The sequence below is a fragment of the Chiloscyllium plagiosum genome, unplaced genomic scaffold (genome assembly GCF_037043375.1).
Source record: "Chiloscyllium plagiosum isolate Xiang-an unplaced genomic scaffold, Cpla_swu_hap1 HiC_scaffold_39, whole genome shotgun sequence".
NCBI lineage: Eukaryota > Metazoa > Chordata > Chondrichthyes > Orectolobiformes > Hemiscylliidae > Chiloscyllium > Chiloscyllium plagiosum.
The window spans coordinates 21,495,728-21,520,882 of record NW_028270177.1 but is presented as its reverse complement, the minus strand read 5'-3'; the positions used below and the strand labels follow the sequence as shown (position 1 = coordinate 21,520,882).

At 41.7% G+C, this 25,155-nt stretch overlaps 1 protein-coding gene across 2 annotated transcripts in view; it reads right to left on the bottom strand.

Annotated features, from left to right (window-relative positions):
- Positions 1-25,155, bottom strand: part of LOC122541005 (SHC-transforming protein 1-like) — a 92,299-nt gene that overhangs the window by 60,461 nt on the left and 6,683 nt on the right. For both annotated transcript variants that reach the window (XM_043677428.2, XM_043677429.2), the window contains exon 2: positions 9,933-10,003. In XM_043677428.2, the coding sequence (XP_043533363.1) occupies positions 9,933-10,003 (71 nt within the window). The remainder of the gene's footprint in view (positions 1-9,932; positions 10,004-25,155) is intronic.

Genomic DNA, 25,155 nt, shown 5'->3' with positions numbered 1-25,155 from the left:
TCTATGTATATCCTTTAAAAGGTTAGAGAAACGCCATTTTACAAATCATTTTATTCACCTCAGTCTTTTAAAATACTTCATTAAATCAATACTGAAAGCAATTAACATGACAACCTTTAGCTACAGCCTTATAGGGGTTCTCGTGGCACAGTGCTAGTGTTCCTACCCCTGAACTGAGGTACTCAGGTTCAAGCCCCACCTGCTGCAAAAGTGTGTAATAACATCTCTGAACAGGTTAATTGGAAAAATAGGTTAAATGCAGTCTTATTCTATTAAAAAAATTAATAAATTGGAGTTGAAGTCAAGGAGAAGTGTGAACTAATTTCTTCTCACCATCAATTACGCTCACAACCATTAAGCCTCAAACTGTCCTGTCTGAAGTAGGGACATGGAAGTGGAGAGTTTAGTTGATAGTGAACAGCAAAGTAGATTAACTTAGTCAATAACCTGTTACTAAAGCAGTTGATTATGACAACGAACGTGTTTCTTATTGCTTTCGTAGGGCTGGTTAGCTGACACGAGAATGAACATATTACAACTTAGAGTGTCATTATAGGCATTTAGAATCATAAATGGAGACCATTCAACCCATAGTGTTGCCAATGCCCTTTTTAAAAAAGCAAATTCAATTAATCCCACCACCACATCCAATTTCTGAATAATATCAAAACACAAAATATGTGGTTGTAAAAATACTTAGTATGTTAGGAATATCAACATGCTATAATTTTGTGGAAATGGGTAAAATATATTTAAATAAAGAGAAGAGAATTAGACATCATTCACCAGTCACAATAGATTTTAATGAAAAATCAAGAGTTTTCAGCACTACGTAAAGAGAGAGCAAGAAAGAAAGGAGGAAGAGGAAATAACAAGTGAATGAGCAAGACAACGCAAACATCTTAGAAAATCAAGAGAGTACAGAGCCCTTGAGGGACAGCCAGCAGGCAAGACTCTATGGGAGGAAGCACAATCCATCAACTCAGCCGTGGGGGTTAAAGGCCTGGTAGTCACAGAGCTTTCTAAAAGCAAGACTGCAGATTTTAAAAAAGTGCACTCACTTGGGAATAGTGATATAGAGTAAAGACAAAAACAACAACTGTACAAACCAATAATTAAGTTGATTTCCAAGCTTTCATTGTCCAAATGGGAAGACTGGCTGACACTTAATTCATATATAATATGAATTTTGGGATTTTGATAGATGGACTTAAAGGTGGCCTTATCTTCACTATGGACATCCAGTCCCTATACACCTCCAACCCCCATCACGAAGGCCTCAAAGCCCTCCACTTCTTCCTTTCCCGCCGAACCAACCAGTACCCTTCCACTGACACTCTCCTTCGACTGACTGAATTGGTCCTCACTCTGAACAACTTCTCCTTCCAATCCTCCCACTTCCTCCAAACCAAAGGAGTAGCCATGGGCACCCGCATGGGCCCCAGCTATGCCTGCCTCTTCATCGGAAATGTGGAACAGTCCATCTTCTGCAGCTACACTGGCACCACCCCTCACCTTTTCCTCTGCTACATCGATGACTGTATCGGCGCTATCTCGTGCTCCCAGGAGGAGGTTGAACAGTTCATCCACTTTACTAACACCTTCCACCCAGACCTCAAATTTACCTGGACCATCTCGGACTCCTCCCTCCCCTTCCTAGACCTCTGCATTTCTATCTCGGACGACCGACTCAACACGGGCGTTTACTATAAACCAACTGACTCCCACAACTACCGAGATTACACCTCCTCCCACCCTGCCCCCTGTAAAAACACCATCCCATATTCCCAATTCCTTCGCCTCATCTGCTCCCAGGAGGACCAATTCCAAGACCGAACAACCCAGGTGGTCTCCTTCTTCAAAGACCGCAATTTCCCCTCAGGCGTGGTTGATGATGCTATCCACCGCATCTCCTCCACTTCCCGCTCCTCCGCCCTTGAACCCTGCCCCTCCAATCACCACCAGGACAGAATCCCACTGGTCCTCACCTACCACCCCACCGACCTCCAGATACATCGTATCATCCTTTGTCATTTCTGCCACCTCCAAACAGACCCCACCACCAAGGATATATTTCCCTCCCCTCCCCTATCAGCATTCTGGAAAGACCACTCCCTCCGTGACTCCCTCGTCAGGTCCACACCCCCCACCAACACAACTTCCACTCCCGGCACCTTCCCCTGCAACCGCAAGAAATGCAAAACTTGCGCCCACACCTCCCCCCTCACTTCCCTCCAAGGCTCCAAGGGATCCTTCTATATCCGTCACAAATTCACCTGCACCTCCACACACATAGTTTACTGCATTCGCTGCACCCAATGTGGCCTCCTATACATTAGTGAGAGGCCGCCTACTTGCGGAACGTTTCAGAGAACACCTCTGGGACACCCGCACCAACCAACCCAACCGCCCCGTGGCTGAACACTTCAACTCCCCCTCCCACTCCGCCAAGGACATGCAGGTCCTTGGCCTCCTCCATCGCCAGACCATGGCAACACGACGCCTGGAGGAAGAGCGCCTTATCTTCCGCCGAGGAACCTTCCAACACAAGGGATGAATGCAGATTTCTCCAGCTTCCTCATTTCCCCTCCCGCCCCCACCTTTTCTCAGTCCCAACCCTCTGACTCAGCACCGTCTTCTTGGCCTGCAATCTTCTTCCCGACCTCTCCGCCCCCACCCTCTCTCCGGCCTATCACCCTCACCTTAACCTCCTTCTACCTATCGTATTCTTAACGCCCCTCCCCCAAGTCCATCCTCCCTACCTTTTATCTTAGCCTGATTGGCACACCCTCCTCATTCCTGAAGGGCTTATGCCCAAAACATCGATTCTCCTGCTCCTTTGATGGTGCCTGACCAGCTACGCTTTTCCAGCAACACATTTTTCAGCTCTGATCTCCAGCATCTGCAGTCCTCACTTTCTCCTCCTTAAAGGTGGCAGTGACCTGGAGGTTGGGGGTTGTGGGGGAAGATGCTTGGCTTGGGTCCAGTTTAGAACCAGCAAAGCATTTGGCCTTATCAAATACAGAGCACATCAAAAAAGTTACCTAAAGACACTCCAAGAAATACAATTTAACAGAAGCCTGGAATTTAAAAAATCTCAAGCACACAGTCAGCAGTGGAGATCAATATACATTCTTAATTAAATAGAACACTAACATTGCAACAATTATGCCAACCCACACATTAACAGGCCACCAATGATCCTTCAGCTGCACACAGCTGCTCTGATGGTAATCAGCATTCCAACGCCAATTACAGCATTGACCTCTAATTCCAGAAATTGCTACCATGCATAGACCTTAGGAGATCTGCACAGTTGAAGAGGGAAGAAAAGAATCAAGGGAACACTGCAAGCCATTTGGTCCAACTGAAACATGCTGGTTTTTATGGTCCACATGGGCCTCTCCCACTCATCTTCACCTAACAGGGGCATTTCACGGAAAGGCCTGGATAATGTAGATGTGGAGAACAGGTTTCCACGAGTAAGGAGAGACTAGGACCAGAGGGCACAGCCTCAGAGTGAAGGGAGAACTGAGATGAGGAAGAATTTTTTCCAGCCAGACAGTGGTGAATTTTTTGAACTCATTGCTGGAGGCGGCTGTGGAAGCCAAGTCATTTAAGGCAGTGTCTTTAAGACAGTGATAGAGAGGTTATTTATTAGTAAGGAGATCAAAGGTTACAGGGAGAAAGCAGAAGAATTGGGTTGAGAAGCACAGCCATCATTGAACAGCCTAATTTTATCTGATCATCTATCAATATATGACTTGCTATTCCTGCTTCCTCATTGACTTGTCTGGCTTCCCCTTAAAAAATGTGTCCAGATTACTTACTTCAACTACATTGTATTGGGTAAAGCTCCACATTCAACAAATTCAAACCATTTTCTGGTTGAAGCAGTTTCTTCTCAATTCCAGGTTAGAATTACTAGGCACTCTTACCTTTATTGGCTTCCCAGAAGTGAAAACTTTTTTTTTGTTTTTGTTTCTAAGTCATGGGCATTGCTGGCAAGGCAGCATTTATTGTTTATCCTTAATTTCTCTTAAGAGGGCGGTGAGTTCACTTCTTGAACATATTACAATCCTCACAGTCGAGGTAAATCCAGAAAGAGGGAGTTCCAGGATTTTGATCTTGTGACACAGTGAAGTAATTGTTTACTCCATTCTCCTGCCAAATATGGTGGGTCTGTGACATGGAAAGGGATCTTGCATGGGAACTTTGCCACTTGCATCTACTGTTCTTGTTCTTCAAGGTAATATATATCACAGATTTAAGAGATGCGTCAAAGCAATCTTAGCAAATTGCTCTACTGCGTTTTCTAAGTGATACATACTGCTCAAGCTGTGTGCTAGTGATGGAGAGTGAAAGCTTAAGATGGTGGATGGAGGGCTAACCAACTAGGCTACTTTGTTTCTGAAGATGCACTCGTCCAGGCATTTGGGGAGTATTCCTTTACATTTCTGACCTGACCCTTTCAGATACTGGATAGGGTCTGAAGAATCAGGGGGCAATTTACTTATAAAAGAATTCCTAGCCTTGAACCTACTCTTGTAGCCACAATATTTGTGACTGGATTAGTTCGGTTTGAGTAAAGATTACACTCAAGGATGTTAACAATGGAGACATTGAGCAATGCTAATACCTCAATGTCAAAAGACATTTAGATTTTGCCTAATTGGAGATGGTCATTGTTCAGTGCAAACGTTTCAGCTGTGTCTGAATGCTGTTCACTTTTGTTGCATTAGACACAGACTTCTTCAGTAACTGAGGATTTGCGAATGATACTGAACACTGCAATCATTAGTGAACATCCCCATTTCTGACTTTACGATGGAGTCAAGGTCATTGGCAAAGCAACTAAAGATGGTTAAGCCTAGAGTACTAAACCACAGTGCAGAAATGTCACATGACCAAAATGATTGGCCTCTAACCTAACACCAAGTTGGTTCTGGTGGTATGACTTCAACCAGTAGAGTGTTTTCACACCACCCACCTCCCATCAAGTTCAATTATGCTAGGGTTCTTTGATGCCACATTCAAATCAAACACTGTCTTGATATCATTGACACTCATGTTATATCTGAAATTCTGCTCTGTTCTCCATTTTTGGACCAAGGTTGTAAAGTGGCCCAAAGGTTAAAATAAAAGATCATAAGGAATAGGAGCAGGAGTCATTTGGCTTACCTAGCCTGCTCCATCATTCAGCGGGATCATGGGTGAGCTGATTGTGGCCTTAGCTCCACTTTCTTGCCTGGCTTCTGAACACTTGCTTCCCTTGTCAATTAAAATATTTCTGGCTCAGTTTTAAATGTATTCAATGATCCAGCCTCCAGAGATCTCTATGGAAGAGATTTCCAAAGACTGACAATCCTCAAAAGAAGTTCCTCTTCATTTGTCTTGAATAGGAGACCCACTAATTTTAAACTGTGTCCCCTAATTCTCCATACCATGAGAGGAAACATCACCTCAGCTTCATCTCTGTTAAGGTACCTCAGGAATATGGGCCCCAGGCTTTCACACAAGGCAACTCATCCATACCAAGTGGCTCCAATACAGAACTATCCCTCCTTAAGTAAGGAGACCAAACTTATATAGAAAACATTTGGACATCTCATCAATGCCCTGCACAGCTGCAACAGCATTTCCCTTTTATACTCCATTGTCCTTACATGAAAAGAAACATGTCATTGGTCTTCCCACTTACATGCTGTGCCTGCATGTTACTTTTTTGTGACCTAGATCGCTTTCGACTGCAGCATTGTCATTTCACATTTATATAATATTCTGTATTTGTATTCTTTCTGCCAAATTAGACTACCTCATTTTCCCACATTATACTCTATCTGCCAATTTTTTTTACATGCTGAAATTAACTCACCAACATTGCTTTGCAGCTTCTTTGTATCGTCTTCACAGCTTGCATTCCTAACTATCTGTGTATCAGCAGCAAATCTGGCTCCATTCTCCCAATTCCTTCGACTCCGCCGCATCTGCTCCCAGGAGGACCAGTTCCAAAAACGTGCAACCCAGATGGCCTCCTTCTTCAAGGACCGCAATTCCCCCCCAAGACGTGGTCGACGATGCCCTCCACTGCATCTCTTCCACTTCCCGCTCCTCCGCCCTTGAGCCCCGCCCCTCCAACCGCCACCAGGACAGAACCCCACTGGTCCTCACCTACCACCCCACCAATCTCCATGTACAGCGCATCATCCGCCGTCATTTCTGCCACCTCCAAACGGACCCCACCACCAAGGATATATTTCCCTCCCCTATCAGCATTCCGTAAAGACCACTCCCTCCGTGACTCCCTCGTCAGATCCACACCCCCCACCAACCCAACCTCCATTCCCGGCACCTCCCCCTGCAACCGCAGGAGGTGCAAGACTTGCGCCCACACCTCCCCCCTCACCTCCCTCCAAGGCCCCAAAGGAAACTTCCATATCCACCACAGATTCACCTGCACCTCCACACACATCATCTATTGCATCCTCTGCACCCGATGTGGCCTCCTCTATATTGGGGAGACAGGCCGGCTACTTGCGGAGCGTTTCAGAGAACACCTCTGGGACACCTGGACCAACCAACCCAACCACCCTGTGGCTCAACACTTCAACTCCCCCTCCCACTCCACCAAGGATATGCAGGTCTTTGGACTCCTCCATCGCCAGACCACAACAAAACGACGGTTGGAGGAAGAGCGCCTCATCTTCCGCCTAGGAACCCTCCAACCACAAGGGATGAACTCGGATTTCACCAGTTTCCTCATTTCCCCTCCCCCCCACCTTGTCGCAGTCAAATCCATCGAACTCAGCACCGCCTTCCTAACCTGCAATCTTCTTCCTGACCTCTCCGCCCCCACCCCAGTCTGACTCATCACCCTCACCTTGACCTCTTTCCACCTATCACATTTCCGACGCCCCTCCCCCAAGTCCCTCCTCCCTACCTTTTATCTTAGCCTGCTGGACAAACCTTCCTCATTCCTGAAGAAGGGCTTATGCCCGAAACGTCGATTCTCCTGTTCCCTGGATGCTGCCTGACCTGCTGCGCTTTTCCAGCAACACATTTTCAGCTCTGGCTACATTAACAGTCTATCCATTGACCTAATAAATAGTTGCAAGCCGCATGAATGAATGACAATAAACTGTTCAGAGGCTGTGATTAAGGCAAAGTTGGAGCACTCCACAGGATGTTACACTGCGTGCCACATTAAAGGTGCTCCTAACTAGCACGTGTTTGATCCTAAAAACGGATATCTGGTGGAATAATCACCATTCCAGAGTCTATGGTCTCATTTCAAACAGCAATGACTACTTCCTTCCACAAATTTCTATTACAGTCGAAAAATTGATTTGAATAATAAATTGGGTGTTTATGCTTCAATATTCATTGCAAATTAAATATTTGGATTAATTAATATATAATTAGTCCTTGTCCACAGAGGACAGGAGGCATCTTTCTCCAGCAAGCGGTTAGATATGTATAGTTCGAAGGAGACCACTCCACAAAGTGTGGCACAAACAAGGAGGTAGAACCTTCATGAACTACCAGAATCAGGGATTGAACCTGCCCTTATCAATATTGTTCAACATTACACTTTAGCTAGAATTAACCGAGCCCCACAATATTTAGATGAACACTACTTTTATAAATAAAAACAAACAGTCTTTGGTATATCTATTTTTGCAAACATATCATTCCACATCAGAAACAATAGCTGCCAACTTCCTCAAATTAAATCAGACTAAGTTCTAGTCAAGATCTGCAAAAATTTTAGAATCGGAAATTGGTTAAATGAAATTTCCACTGAATTATTGTGGTTGTACATTAGTGTTTGATCCACTCTCCCATTAAGGAAAGCGGTTAATTTGCTTTACAGCACCCAACATGACTTTTTACCTAAACAAAGCCAATTAAACCCCCATCCCCCACCCTGTGTAGAACAGTGTAGTTTTGAAGGAGGAGGAAGAAATCTTCGACATGCTGAAAAAAAGTTTGTTCATTTTGTGCCAGGAAGGAAGTTTGAATGCAACACAGTTTTTGCTGGTCATTTTATATTTAATCGGAGTAGAAACTCTTTTGCACACATGACTGATACCTAACATTGCAGCCAGTATGAAAGAGGAATTCAGTGAGGAGAGTGTTAAAACAGCGAGGGAAATAAAAGCCTCTCATGAAGGGTAAAAAAAGTTAGAAGTGAAACATGGAAATAAATGTACTGATCAGATGAGACCTCCATTTTGCATATAAAATGAGTCAGGCCTGTTGACTCATTTGCCAATCTCACTTTTCTTTGACCCCCGCAGTTGTGTTGGGGCTGACCATATCAAGAAATGTACACACTACTGAAAACGAAATAACTTCAACATCAGAAAATGTGTCATCATCTGGAAACAGCACCTTTGCAATGTGTGCTAGGAAAATTTGTGATTATTAGAACATGGCATTTAATATGCTTCATCTTTCTGATTCATTTGCAATTAGAGGCCTATCCAATACCTGCCCTGTGGCAATTTAAAGCTGGGAGTCGAGTTAACTGCTTTGAGACTAGACTTCAGTTCTCGTTTGGGAGGAAGTCACATCTTAGACAGCTGCCAGCCCATCAGATAGGCCAGCACTCGGCAGCTCCACCACTCTGAGGATTGACGAAAATCTAGGGTTGCAGAGTCTAAAAAGGGTGAGGGAGGCAAGGACTTAGGATCAAGAGCCCCAAAGGTGTGTTAAGACAGGGCAAGGAGATAAAAACTTTGGGATATGGACTCTTGGGACACACAAAGGAACTGCCAAACTTTATTTATGGTGTGTGCCTCTCCTACCACAGGTACAAAATGTTGACAACAGCTGGATTAGGCTCTTCAATGGTCACCAATTAGCCACTAAAAGGTCTCAATTTGTCCAAGACAGGGTAGCCTGCCTGAAACCTTCCTCTTTGTAAAAATTTCAGATAGGTTGGGGGCAGAAAAACCCCCAACTGGGCTTGTTGTAGATTTCCCACCTTCAAGAATGTTGGCAGAGGGTGAGCAGCATAAAAACCATCCATTTATTGAGACAAATTACACCAAGTAACTGTAAAATAATGTCATTCATTGTCATTACTGCTAAAACTTTGGGGACTGGGTAGCAATTTCACACAGCTTTGTTTTTGAAATGAAATGGGACAAGCCAAATTGCAGGGACTCAGCATAAATACAATGAACCAAATAGCCTCCTTCAATGCTGCAACTATTCCACATTGTGCTGCTGAAATTTTACAATGATGCATTTTAAGAAATTCTACAGTGGAAAGACAAATTTCTGACCAGATAGTTCTATTGACAAAATCAGTAACCATGCAATACACTATTTATAATTTTTGTTCACCAATAACAGGCAGCATGGTGGCTCAGTGGTTAGCACTGCTGCCTCACAGCACCAGGGACCCAGGGTCGATTCCGGCCTCGGGCAACTTTTTGTGTGGAGTTTGCGTATTCTCCCTGTGTCTGCGTGGATTTCCTCCGGGTGCTCCAGTTTCCTCCCACAGTCCAAAAGATGTGCAGGTTAGGTGAACTGACCATTCTAAATTGCCCTTAGTGTTGGGTACATTAGTCAGAGGGAAATGGGTCTGGTTGGGTCACTCTTCGGAGGGTCGGTATGGACTTGTTGGGCTGAAGGGCCTGTTGTTTCCATACTGTAGGGAATCTAATCTAAATAACTGAAAAATCTGTATTCTGATCCATTTTATTCTCTCAACTGAACACAGATCTGTAAATTGCACAGAATCACAAATATATATTTACTATACCTAAACCAACTTTCCTTTCCTACAAGATCAAGAACACTTTTGAAACATCACATTCAAAAATTTGATTTGTAATTACCTCTAAACAACGTGGCAAAGTACATATTTTAACAATGCAGTTCTGTCTTCTTCAGCATGACATTTTTCCTTTGGTGCTTACCTCGTGACTTGGGTTCTTGTATTGAAATCAAGTGACCTCATGGACTGTAATACTTCGACACAGCCCATATACTGGAAAAAGAAAGAGGAAAATCAGCATGAAAAGTTTAAAAAAAGTTAAATTCTTAGTGATCATGAGAGCACAATTTTTAATTTCTTTTAAATATAAATAGAAGCCATAAAAACAGGCAAACTGCACCATCATGAGCTCACATGCTGAAGCATTGATAGGACCCAGAATCCTAGTGAATCCCTTAAGCTCTCAGAAAAAGCCACAGTTGAGGCTTCTCCTAAAGCAGAGGAAACAAATAGAGTAGAAGATGAAATTCATTTAACTGATGTGAAGTCCTAAAAAGTAAATGTGTTTTCCCTTTAGTTTTAGTAGGGTGTACAATAAAGTGGGTAAAATTGGTGTAACTACACTTCAAAGCATTGAGACATTCTAAAGGTCATAAAAAGCTTTTAGTTTGTGCTAGCCATTGCTTTCTTGCTTTTACCAACAGGGAAGACATTCACAATGACCTCAAGGTGCTCAGCTAGTCACTGATTTCTTCTGCATAAGCCTAGACACAGCAGAACAGGGACTCTATTGTATAGCTTCAGTGTAGGTGGTTTGAGCAGCTTTATAGTCTGAAAGGCTGTAGGATTGCTCTCTCCCGAGGTCACCTTAAGCCAAATGGATTGGGAAAAAACTTAAAGGAGGAGATTCAATTTTCTCCATTGTCTTATTGGGAAGGAAAAAAATAAAGAGGGGAACAGAAACTGGATAGCACTGGGTGGAGAAGATATCAATTCTGTTCTGTTTGGGCTTTCCAGGAATGATTATGATCAGTAAACACCACTAATAAACAGAACGGTAAATTGTTTGCCTATTTCTAAGCTTGTAGTGCCATCAAGGGATTTAGGAATACTCGTCCTGGCTGCACAAATACCTTAGGGATGTTGGTGTGCCCTATTGTCACCTCCCTAAAAATCTGCTTCTAATAAGTGAGGCAACTATAGAGGGTCAGCAGAAAGCTTGCTCTGTTAATTGAACTGAAGCTAGAGAGACCAGCCTTGGGACCCCTGTCTGGAGGCACACCATGGTACTGAAAGCAGTCCATAACTAATTTCTACCCCAGAGCTGGTAATGAATTGGGCCTAAACTCTCAATATCGGTCACAGTCGCTATAGCAGGATGAGGGGCTCGAGGATGCAAAAGTGTGAACATCTAAATGTGCACAATGCTTGATGTTCCATATTGAAATGTTTGCTTTTTGTTTTACACATGGAGAGCATCTCTGGCTAGGTCAGCCTTTATTCCCCATCCCTTCTTGCCCAGAGGGAATTTTAACAGTCAACCACATTGGCTATGGGTCTGGAGTCACATAAGGCCAGACCAGGTAAGGATGCGTCAGATGGATTTTTCCCAACAATCCACAATGGATTCACAGTCATCATTAGACTCTTAATTCCACCATCCACCATGCTGGGATTCAAATGCAGGTCCCCAGGACATTACCCATGTCTCTGGATTAACAGTCTAGTGATAATACCATGAGGCCACTGCCCCTCACAGCCAAACCCATCTAAAAACCTGACTAAGAAGAACACCAAGGTGAGTGATATTGCCAAAACATTCAGCTAGAGGGATTACATGAGGGGACAGCACAGGAATAGAAAAGTTTGAGATCATCAGTCCAGAAACTGAAAGACAGGCACACTGGTTAGAACCTGCTGCTTAAAGATTGCAAAATTCTTTTCATCCTGGAATCAGTTTTCTTGCAAAATAAAAAAAAAATTCTCCACTATACTTTGAATCAAGAATAGTGTTTTGGAAGAGTGGCACTGGCAATGAACAGCTTCCTCCAGCAAAGATCCTCTAGGTGGTTATTTTATAGTAAAGGTCAGTAAAGGACACAATAGCATTTGTCAATATGCCCTTAAGATTAAATTTTATACTGAATCTGGATATTTTGATTGAACTTCACGAGATACAAGCTCCAGGAGAATTCCATGGCTGAAAACCACACCTTGTACAAAACAATGTGTTGAATGAACGGCAGGTCTCTACCTTGAGGAAGCAACACTCTAGTAAATAAAGTGCTGTAGTAAATAACTCTTTTAAATGAGCCATTTCCAGATTCAGTCACTATGAGCAATCTGACCACCACTGCAACAGTCCAGATCATTCAATTCTCTCATTTCCTCCCATTATACAGTCACCTAATCAGTCTAAGCAAAAACAAAACTTATTCAAAAGCTATTAGAATATTGTTACACACCAAACATTTTGCATTTAAGACAAGGGTGAACTTGAATTTTTTTAAAGGTCATTGGAAACAAACTATTCTTGAGAGACAAACACGTGGCTTGCCATACAAGTCAATTACTTTTGCTTCTTCACCTTCACAGGAAATAAAGGCTACTCAGTATGTGAATCATTCTTTGAGGTTATGATTAAATCCAACCTAGTGTCTCGAGTTTGAGGAGGGCAGAGCAGTGGACGTGATCTATCCGGACTTCAGTAAGGCGTTCGACAAGGTTCCCCACAGGAGACTGGTTAGCAAGGTTAGATATCATGGAATACAGGGCAAACTAGCTGTTTGGATACAGAACTGACTCAAAAGGTAGAAGACAGAAGGTGATGGAAGAGGGTTGTTTTCCAAACTGGAGGCCTGTGACCAGTGAGTGCCACAAGGCTCAGTGCTGAGTCCTCTATTTTTCGTCATTTATATAAATGATTTGGATGTGAACAGAGGTATAGTTACTAAGTTTGCAGATGACAGTAGTGGACAGGGAAGAAGGTTACTTCAGAGTACAACAAGATCTTGATCAGTTGGGCCAATGGGCTGAGGAGTGGCAGATGGAGTTTAACTTAGATAAATGTGAGGTGCTGCATTTTGGAAAAGCAAATCAGAGCAGGTCTTGTACACTTAATGGTAAGGTCCTAGGGAGTGTTGCTGAACAAAGATACTGTGCTGTGGAGGTTCATAGATGCTTGAAAGTAGAGTTGCAGGTTGATAGGATACTGAAGGAGGCGTTTGGCATGCTTTCCTTTATGGGTCAGAGCATAGAGTATGGGAGTTGGGAGGTCATTTACAAGGATGTTGCCAGGGTTGGAGGTTTTGAGCTATAGGGTGAGGCTGAATAGGCTATGGCTGTTTACCCTGGAGCAGAGGCTGAGGGGTAACCTTACAGAGATTTATGAAATTATAAAAGGGGCACGGATAGCATAAATAGACAAGGTCTTTTTCCCTGCGGTGGGGGAGTCCAGAACTAGAGGGTATAGGTTTAGGGTGAGATGGGAAAAAAAAATATAAAAAGGACCTAAGGGGCAACTTTTTCACACAGAGGGTGGTGTATGTATGGAATGAGCTGCCAGAGGGAGTGCTGGAGGCTGGTACAATTGTAGCATTTAAAAGGCATCTGGATGGGTACATGAATAGGAAAGCTTTAGAGGGATGTGGGCCAAGCGCTGGCAAATGGGACTAGATTAGGTTAGGATATCTGGTCGGCATGGACGAGTTGGGATGAAGGGTCTGTTTCCATGCTGTACTTCTCTATGACTCTACGAGCTACTGTTCTAGGAGGCAAGAAAGTATTTTAAGTAAAATCAATATATTGTTTTGAATATAAATTATTCTGGAAGACAGTTGATCTCATCTCTGACTCATCCCAGTTACAGTGGCATAATTGGTGGATATTTGCATTACACACCTCTGACATTCAGCAATATCTACATATTCATTGGAAGCAGGCTGACTCGATCACTCTGCAGGGTTACAGGGGCAGAATAGTTGTATAGCTGGTCAAGCAAATCAGAGGTTGAGTGTTCATTTCCAAATATGTCAAATTCTAAAACCAAATGTTTAAAAATTGTTATTTTGCGGGTAGTGATCAGAAAGAAATAAAAAACAAATGTGAAGTCTTTTGGATTGCTTAAAAAAAAACTGTAGCCTCAGAAGAACTTAACAGTTGGTCTTCAACAGGGTTTGGGAAAAGGTGAGAAATGACTCAATTATCACTTTTTCACAGCAATGGTATGGAAGTGTCTCATTTAAAAGGAATTCAATTGCATTGTGTATGAAGTGCTGGTAGTTTATTACTTGCAGGGAATATTCACTGAAAAATTATACAAAAACAAACTACCTCTGCCCAGTATGACCTACACATGAATCCAATTCCTTGTGGTTCATTGACACTTAATATCCTCAAGTGTAGAGCTACATGAATACTTCATAAAAAAGTGACTACTCAGCAGCAACAAGGAATGGGGAAGTTAAAACAATCTGTTGTTGTATCCTGAGAAGTAAAACAAAAATGATCCAGACTGCAATTGTCAAAGATGAAATTACGGCATATAAATTAATTGATCAAATAATTGCCCAATAACAATAAGTTCTGTATTAACATGACTGAATTCACATGAAGCAGGAGCAAATTATTGCACATGCTGGAATCTGTACTGAAACAAATAAAAAGCTAGAGATCACAGCGGGTCAGACAGCATTCCTGGAGAGAGAGCAATCTAACGTTGAGTCCAGATGACCTTTCTTCAGAGCTGACATGAGGTGTGGAGAGGGCAGCTCTGAAGAAGAATTGTCTGGAATTGAAATGTTATCTTGCTCTATCTCCACCGATGCTGTCTGACCTGTGACTTTTTGAATTCAAATGAAACTCTTGCGTAAATTGTGATGAATTAACATAACACAATGCAATATGATCTTAGTGTGCCAGTCATTTGGTATGTTTCTTGGTCACAGAACCACCATTCTCCCATCTCCCTTCTCTGAAATTTGGAGTGGTTAGTCATAATGCATGATGTCAGAACAGTATCTGATGTTCGTCCCACAAGCTTGTCACTTTGTGCTGACTCATGGTTTTAAAAAAAACATTATTTTCTCTCTTCTCAGAGCCACTCACAATAGTGATTTTGAAAGAGGAGGAAAGTCTTGCATTTGAGTAGAAATGTAGAAAGCAGATACAATCATATTTCTTCGTATGATATTTATATAGTGGGGGACAAAAGCAAATACCCCAACAGTCCAACCATCTTTTCCCCTGTCAATTAATTCAGAAAACCATTCAAAACTAAAATGACGAAGCTGCTGAAACCTGGGAAGGAGTTGAAAGTCAGGTTCACTATCAATCAAACGATGATCCCTTCTTGAATAAAAAACAAAAAATCAAGCACTTCCTTGAGATCAGAAGCTAGGAATTTTGTAGTGAGAAACTCTCTAAAGGCTGTCTATCATCTACAAGGCACAAGTCAAGAGTCTGGATAGATGCAGTTCCAACAACACAAGAAATTCAACACTATTCAGGACAAAGCAGCTGCTTAATTGCTGAAGGTGGAGGATGTGGTGCCAATGAAATATAGTGGTAGAAAAAGATCCCATGTGTAAGATGCACTCCAGAAATTTACCCCAAACCTAGAACCTCTACCACTTAGAATGATAAGGTGAGCAGCACTGAACACCACAACCTACAAGTTTTCCTAAAAGCCACATACTTAGAAATATATTGCTGTTCTTTCAACATTGCTGGGTCAGAATCTCGGAATTGTCTTCTGAACAACACTGCTTCCCTATACCCCATGGCCCACAGCAATTCATCACTACCTGTTAAAGGGCAATTAGTTATGAGCAGTAAATGCTGTCCTAACCCACAATGTGCACATTCTGTGCCTGAATTTTACAAAAATTATCACCTCTGGTTCTTTCACCTATTATCTTAAATCTATACCCTCTGGTTATCAACTCTTCAGCTATTGGAAAGACAAGTTTATGTTAATCTAAAACCTTTATGATTTTAAATATTCCTCTTACTTTATTTTAAATGAATAAGCCTTTTTGAACCTTGGAGTAAGTAAATTTCATTTGTTGACATTGGTATTTCAGTCAGGTGTGCACAATGCAAGCATCAGAAAGTGGTCGCACAAGGATTTTCAAACACCACATAAATACAAGCTTAAGAATTTTTTTGGGTTATGCAGTTCACGTAGTGAAATACCATTTGCCCCCTCCCCAATTCTTGCAGATACTTTATTCTATTGCTGCAAACCTTCTGGAAATAAAAAAAAACTTGAAATAAGCCTCTCAATGCTCTTTATTTACAATTTATTTGGTTAGTCCAATTTGATTGGGAGGATTTTTTTGTTTGAAATGAACTGTCTTTTAGTTATACGCCAAATTCATTTGCACAGTATAGTCATACTATCTTTCTTTACAATACAATAGACTTTCCAGTACTTGAACACCAGGTGTAGCAGCATGGGAGTGCTACAAATACTTGATGACATATGGAGTGAAGCTTGATTTTATTTTTTTTAAAATTCAACTGGTTCATCAAAGCGTTGTATAAGATTGCAAGAGTCTGAAGAATTAAATGCCAAGAAGTGCATTAAGCCCTGCTTAACAGGACAATGCCATATGGACTCAGTCAGGGAAAAACAGATATTGAACTCAAAGGACTAAGACTCGAAATTGAGGTCTCCCTCAATCTCAGTAAGAAATGTCCACCTTATCAATGTAACTAGCATCCCTGGTTGTTATTAGCGGCATTATTTTACAAAAATATTCTTATTTGGTATGGATTGAGGATTGGCTGTCTGACAGAAGGCAGAGAGTTGGGATAAAAGGTTCTTTTTCGGAATGGCAGCCGGTAACAAGCGATGTCCCGCAGGGTTCAGTGTTGGGGCCGCAGCTGTTCACGTTATATATTAATGATCTGGATGAAGGGACTGGGGGCATTCTAGCGAAGTTTGCCGATGATACAAAGTTAGGTGGATAGGCAGGTAGTACTGAGGAAGTGGGGAGGCTGCAGAAGGATCTAGACAGTTGAGGAGTGGTCCAGGAAATGGCTGATGGAATTCAATGTGAGCAAATGCGAGGTCTTGCACTTTGGAAAAAAGAATACAAGCATGGATTACTTTCTAAGCGGTGATAAAATTCGTAAAGCCAAAGTACAGAGGGATCTGGGAGTGCTAGTTGAGGATTCTCTGAAGGTAAACATGCAGGTTGAGTCCATGATTAAGAAAGCAAATGCAATGTTGTCAATTATCTCAAGAGGGTTGGAATATAAAAGCACTAATGTGCTACTGAGACTTTATAAAGCTCTGGTTAGGCCCCATTTGGAGTACTGTGGCCTGTTTTGGTCCCCACACCTCAGGAAGGATATACTGGCACTGGAGCGTGTCCAGCGGAGATTCACACGGATGATCCCTGGAATGGTAGGTCTAACATATGAGGAACGGCTGAGGATCCTGGGATTGTATTCATTGGAGTTTAGAAGATTAAGGGGAGATCTAATAGAAACTTACAAGATAATACATGGCTTGGAGAGGGTGGACGCTAGGAAATTGTTTCCGTTAGGTGAGGAGACTAGGACCCGTGGACACAGCCTTAGAACTAGAGGGGGTCAATTCAGAACAGAAATGCAGAGACATTTCTTCAGCCAGAGAGTGGTGGGCCTGTGGAATTCATTGCCACAGAGTGCAGTGGAGGCTGGGACGCTAAATGTCTTCAAGGCAGAAATTGATAAATTCTTGATGTCACAAGGAATTAAGTGGTATGGGGAGAATGCGGGTAAGTGGAGTTGAAATGCCCATCAGCCATGATCGAATGGCGGAGTGGACTTGATGGGCCGAATGGCCTTACTTCCGCTCCTATGTCTTATGGTCTTATTTTGACTACCAGATCATTTCTCTCTATCACACAAGACCAACCGGCCTAGGAGGAAAGAGAATCCACCAGATGGAATTTACACCAGGATGATCTGTGAGGAGAGTTCTTTTTTTCAACACCAGGTATTTCAATAAGTTAATGTGTGTTATAATCAAATGGGAAAGTTTTGCTAAATTTGTACTGAATCTTGATTAGGCCATACTTAAGAGCACTGGATATAGTTCTGGTCATTGTTTTCAAACAAAAAGGAAATAGCAGCATTGGAGAAGGTGCTGAGATGACTTACAAGGATGATACCAAAAATACGTGCATATAAATATCAGAAAGAATTGACAGTCTTCAAAATTGTTCAAGATTTTGATAGAGCAAAAGAGTAGATACTGAGCAAGTGTTTCATGTTGTGCAGAAGTTATTCAATATAGTCAGTAAAAAAAAACCAATAGGAAATTCAGAAGAAACTTCTTTACCCAAAGATTGGCAAGAAGGTGGAAGTGTACATCTATTCAAGGGGAGGCTTTGTGAACATTCAGAGGGAGAAGAGAATGGATGGTTATAATGTGATATGAACCAGGCCAGACTCACTCAAAACATTTCAAGAAAGTAGCCCGGACCCTAACTTTGCTCGTTGTTTTAAGCAGATGTAAAGTGGATATTCCAGGAGTGATGCAGCTGGTCAAACCATTTAGTTTAAACAAAACAATTTATTTACAAGATTACTGAATGAAGCACAAAAAAAACACAGAATACAGAATAACTTAACCACTGTTAAAACCTAACAGATTAACCAAACTTAATAATGCTATTCCAAATTCCTGCAACACTCCTCAAACATCCCTTGGCAAAACAAAAAGGTTAAATGGGGGGGGGGGGGGGGGGGGGGAGCGCGAGAGAGCGCGACAGAGGGAGAGAGCGCGAGAGAGAGCGCGCAAGAGCGCGGGCGCGCGAAAGAGCGAGAGAGAAAGATACAGAGAGAAAAAAAAGAGAGACAGAGAGACAGAGAGAAGAAGGGAAGAAAAGAAAAAGGAGAAAAAAAGAAGGGAGAAAGAAAGAAAAAGAGAGAAAGAAAGAAAAACAGAGAGAGAGAGAGACAGCTCCAGCATGGAACACCTTCCATGTAGCTGTTTCTTGGACCAGTACCTCAAAACTGACTGAGCTGGGCTGGGAGAACTGGCCAGTCCCCTTTCATTGTCCAAGTTTTTTTCTTTAATTGGAAGGCATTTTCAAGTAATTAAACCCAGACTTATCAGAATTGCTGCTTTTATAACTTCTCCGAAAAAAAAAGCCATGCACAGCATAGCCTTGTTGATGGAGCAGCATCATCAGCACTGATAGATTTGATGACAAAGGTCAGAAAAACTTGAGTACAGCATAAATTTTGGCTTGAGCTAATTGGCCAGAATGTGTGTTGTATGTTCCATGTAATCCAATGGGGAATGAATATGTTGCCAAGTCTGGGGGGGGGGGGGAGGGGAAGTAATGTACCTAAGCCGAGCCAATCTCTGCTTTGGTATACCCTGTCTTGAAGTGTTGCTCCATCACACTGGGCTCAAAACATTAACGGTCTCCAGAGATGCTGGCAGACCTGCTGGGTTTCTCCAGCATTTTCTGCTTTCAATTCAAATTTCCAACATCCATAGTGTTTTGTTTTACTTTACCAAAATAGCATCCATTAAATGTGTTAATTACTTAGCAATGCCTAAAAATACTACAACTCTCTGGGTGGGAAGCTATTGGGATCAGATTAAAATGGTGATTTTATAATCACACTTCCATGTCTCTATTTCACTGAAGAGTAAAACTGGGGAAGGTGTACACCCAATGCTCTTGATTTGCCTATCGAGTTAGTTAGTTTTAAATTATTCCAGAATTTGCAAGAGCCTCTTGATAATTTGCCTTTCCTCCTTTTTTTTTAAATTAAACTTTGAATGAATCAAAGTTTTTCTGTGGTTTAATGTTTAATAGCCATCTCCACAATCAAACAAATTTCATATAATTAAGCCATTTCAAGAGCAGTTAATTTTTAGACTTCGATTAGGGTCTGAAATTCCTCAAGCCCTGTCAAATCTGAATGTAACAATCTCCTGAAGTAACAGAAATCTGCTCAATGACAACTGGGTTAATGGTTATTCAAGTGACTGGGGAGGAGACATTTATAAAAATGCCAGGATTGTCCAAACCAATCAGGAATCACCAAAATAGGTGTCTTTCTAATTTGCCGTTTGAACACTCCTTAAGTCAAAAGTGACTAATTGTACCAAAACAAACCCCAAAGAACTGCGGATGCTGGAAACTAGAAACAAAAAATTGTTGGAAAAACTTAGAAGAGTCACTGGACCTGAAACATCAATTTTCCTTTCTCTCCACAGATGCTGCCAGACTTGCTGTGTTAGAGTCAGAGTAGTAGAGATGTACAGCATGGAAACAGACCCTTCGATCCAACCCATCCATGTAGACCAGATATCCCAACCCAATCTAGTCCACCTGCCAGCATCCCTCCCAACACTTTCTATTCATATACCCATCCAAATGCCTTTTAAATGTTGCAATTGTAGCAGCCTCCACCATTTCCTCTGGCAGCTCATTCCATACATGTACCATCCTCTGTGTGAAAAAGTTGGCCCTTAGGTCTCTTATATCTTTCCCCTCTCACCCTAAACCTATGCCCTCTCGTTCTGGGCTCCCTGACCCCAGAGAAAAAGCTTTGCCTATTTACCCTATCCATGCCCCTCAATTTTGCAAACCTCTATAAGGTCACCCCTCAGCCACCGATGCTCCAGAGAAAACAGCCCCAGCCTGTTCAGCCTCTCTTTATAGCTGAAATCCTTCAACCCTTCTTGAGTATTTTCTGATTGTGAGATCAAACGTGCATACGCTTTGTCTATATTTCCAGCAGAACATGAAGAAGTCAAGCACATCTGCATCACAGATCCTAGCATGTTACACGCACTTCCATCAATAGCAGTATACTGGTCTGTGGATGTGAGTTTTGCTGGATGAAATTGCCCTTCCAATTGCACATATTCCCAGGCTATTTACATACATAACCAAAGATCCAGATGACCTCCAACTTCAGATTAATCTTCTCGGCCAATGATCAGTGCAAGCTAGATGCTGAAGATTGCAGTCATTGACAAAACTGCTCAGCACATCCTGACTTTATGACACACTCAAAGGGTATCAAGGGAATTCAAAACTTGAAAATAGGTTTTTAAAGAGTAGAACAGTTCAATGAAAATGACATTCCATTGAAAGTGACCAAGCAAAAATAAAAAAGCATACCCAGCTAGGCAGATTACTTTCCTTGTTAAAATGACAAACCAATGGTAGATGGCCTAAAACAAAATAGGAGTTTGGATAGGCTACACTAAGTATCATGATCCAAAAAAATAATATCAGTCCAGCCGATAACATGGTCAACTGCTTAATGTTAAACATCATGGTCAACAACTTGGGACCTGTGAAATGCAGAGTTGTCAACCTGTGATTGCTCAGAAGATCAACACTGAAAACTATGAGAATAGAGAGACTGTCTGACACATAACCTTAGGGACGTCTATAGTCATTTGTGATTTAAAACTCTGAGTAAAGAAAATATATTGACCATTTGTCAAAATTCTGTGCAGTAGATGATTGTATCCAAGTGTTGCAACATGATTGGAAGACAGATCATGGTAGCCAACTTTTGCAAGAATTACCGATATTACATATGAAAATACATATGCATTAAATAATGTTAATATAAAGAAATTTCACCACGTCCTCAGGTATTTTGTCCTTCAAAAAGAACAGATGGGGTCCTACTGATACTGTCACTGGATTAGTAACCTAAAGGCCCAGTCCACAGCGAGGACATGGGGGTTCAAATCCCATAATGGTGCCTGGTGGAATTTAAATTCAAATAATAGAAGAGAAATCTGAATTTGAAAGTTGATAACAATAATGATGATCATGAAACTTATTGTTGATGACCATGATTGCCATGAAAATCCATCTGGTTCAATTACATTTGAGAGAGAAATCTGGCCAACATGTGACTTCAGGTCCACACCAATGTGGTCAATTCTTAAATGCACTCTGAAATGACCAAGCAGGCCATTCAATTCAAGGGCAATTATGGATGGGCATCAGATAGACATACCAAGAAAGAATAATAAAAGGCTCTAGGATTCATCATCTCTCCCCAGATTATCAAGTCAATTTCACCCAGCATCAGAACTCAAACCTCCCTTGGTGTTTCCTTGACTCCATTCATACCAAATCTCTAAGTATCCAAAACCAACCCCTCCACTAACCGACATTTTAAATACTTTTATCCTTTCAAGTTCTAGCCATTTCAAAACACATCACCAGACTCCCCCCTGACAAAACTCACTGAGGTCCTTGTAAGCCATCATGCGGTCTCCAACAACTCAATGTACCCACAAAAGTCATCGCTCTGAAAATCTACATTCATATCTCGGTTTATTCATGCCAGTTTACATTCTAATCGCTGCTACAAATGACATTTTCTATCAGACTCTATTGTTTCAGCACTTCCAATCTCTCTGAAGCCTTTAGCAGTGTCAGAAATTGCAACATCCTTTTACAACTGCAATTGCACCCTCTTGTTTGTATGAGTATTGAGAAACTGTTTTAATAATCTGGTCATGTTTATACAACTGGGTGGAGTGATCTTCAAAGATGGTGGCATCAACAGTTATTATTAGGAGATTGGAAGAGTACAGTCACAATTGAGTGTCTTTCTGGGGATACGTAGATTAGATTGAGACATTTTTCCACTGTTAATAGTATTTTGCATGTTCCTGATAATTTGGTTGTGGGAAGAGGAAACCATTAATGTACCTGACTGAAGCAGGCCCAGATGTATATGAAACACTAACAATTTGTTCACTGTCGCTAAACCAAAAGACACACCACTGTCAAATGTTTTCTGTAAGCTTAAGCAGCACTACAACAAAAAACTAAATCTGTTTGGACCAAAGGATCAGTTTCCTAGTGAGAACAGTTTATCATAGCTTTGGAAAAACTGTCCATCCATTGTAAGTTTGAAATCATCCCTTTCACTCGTAAGAACCGACACAAAGTATTCAAAAGAACCCGACCGATGTCCTCTGGCTTCATGTACAAATTATCACCATGGTTGTTAGTGGGCCCTACTCTTTCCCTCAATGTACTTGTAAGTGAGGATTGTCCATTATTATTCCTACCATTATTCCCCCGCCCCACCCCTTTTTGTTCTCCTAATTTTCTTTTTAAATTTCTCCTTGTACATTCTATACTCCCCATGGGCTTCCGCTGTTCTGAGCCTCCTTTTTCTCTTTATCTAATCCTGCACATGCCTGCAATGACAGTGAGGATTTTCTGGACTTATTGGTCCCACCCTTTTTCTCTATTCGATGATGGCCCTTTACGCTCCCTATTTCCTTCTTAAAAATGTGTTGCACTGCTCTGACACAGATTAACCTAAAAACTATCTGCTCCCATTCCGCTCTGGACAAATCATACCTGATGCTATTAAAATTCAGCCTTACCCTAGATTAGAACTTGATTTCAAGCCTATTCTTCATAGCAATCTTGAATCTAATGGAGTTATGATCACTGTCTGTAAAATGCTCATCCATTAATACTTCAACCAATTACCCAGCTTCTGACCTAAAATTAAGGACCACTACTCTCTCGTAGGGCCTTCTACATACTGGCTGAAAAAAAAATCTCCTGGAGGTATTTTAAGGATTCCATTCCCTCTAATCGTTTTACACTAATCACTACCCCAGTTAATGATGGAGATGTTGAAATCCCCTACTATCACAACCCTGTTACTTTTATACTTCTCTGATATTTGCCTACATATTTGCTGTCCCATTCCTTTCGGATTGTTAGGGGGCCTAAAGTATACTCCCAGCAATGTGACTGCTCTTTTTTGGTTTTTAAGTTCTACCTATATGGCTGCATTTGGCATATGCCATCTACCAGCCACTTTAGCCAATTATCAATGGCTATACATTGAGTTGCCTAAATCTCTTGCTCTGAAATAACCAGTTGGAAGCTATCTATCTCACCACCACTGACTGACCTTTAAGGTGAAGTTTATGGTGATCCCAAATAATTCCTCCTTTGACTCGACAACTTAATTTTGACCATGCCTTCATGCCTTGAAGGAGCAGTGCTTCCAAATAAACTTGTTGGACTATAACCTGGTGGTGTGTGTTTTTTTTAAAAACTTTGTCCACCAGTCCAACACCGACTCCTCCACTTCATGACATGTAGACAATAAGACTAGAATTAGGCCATTCAGTTCATCGAGTCTGCTCTATCGTTCAATCATGGCACGGTGGCACAGTGGTTGAGACGCGGGTTCAATTCCCGCTTCAGGCAACTGTCTGTGTGAAGTTTGCACATTCTCCCCGTGTCTGCGTGGGTTTCCTCCGGGTGCTCTAGTTTCCTCCCACAGTCCAAAAGATGTGCAGGTTAGGTGAATTGGCCATGCTAAATTGCCCGTAGTGTTAGTTGAAGGGGTAAATGTAGAGGAATGGGTCTGGGTGGGATGCTCTTCGGAGGGTCGGTGTGGACTTGTTGGGCCGAAGGGCCTGTTTCCACACTGTAAGTAATCTAATCTGTATGTTTCACAACCCCATTCTCCCACCTTCTCCCATAACCCTCGATCCCCTTACTAATCAGGGACCTCTCTCTGTCTTAAATACACAATGACGTGGCCTCCAAAGCTTCCTGCGGCAATGGGTTCCACAGAGTCACCACCCTCTGGCTGAAGAAGGCTATGCAAATTGCTGGTATAATAAAAATGTTGAAATTCTACCCTTGCTTTTAAGTGATTAAAATTGGCCCAGTTAGAGGAAAAAAAATGAGATAAAACAATAAAGGGTCAGGAAATTACTTTGGGCTGGTATGGAAATTAAGTGTAAGTACAGTTCATAAATTGGCCTGTCTGATTTTGAAAAAGCCAATTCAATTCTAACAATCTGTGCCTTACATTTGGAACTGATATATACTGGTAAGTTTGAGTCTTCTAGTCTGCTTGGCAGGCCAAGAGTAGAACAATAATAAAAAAAGGAAATTGCAGGGTAAAGAGAGGAGGAAACAGACAAGAGGATCACGAAAAGGAAAAACGGGATACTTCTATTCTTATCAAATCAGCAAAGACACTTTTTTTTCAAAATAAGATATCAGTAACTGATATCATAGATTTTCTCCCAAGTACAATCGGTTCTAAATTTGGAGTTCAGGTCAATTTAGGATTTACCTATGCATCTTTTTCTATTTCAAAACCATCCAATCCACTGATACTTCAATCTGCAGAACTATTCCAAATGAGAGCAGGGAAAGAAAGAGCGTTTATGATACTAATTAATCCAATTTACCCAACATGTAAAACGTTTCAGATCTGGAACTTCTTTTCAAGAGCTATATAATTCTCAGAAAAAGTAATAGAGGAGTCTGTGCTTGGAAAACTAGGGAAGTTTATAACCAAATTCACAAGATGGGAGTACCATTGGTTATGACTGACTGTTACATTTGCTTATAACAGTTGCAGAGGAAATC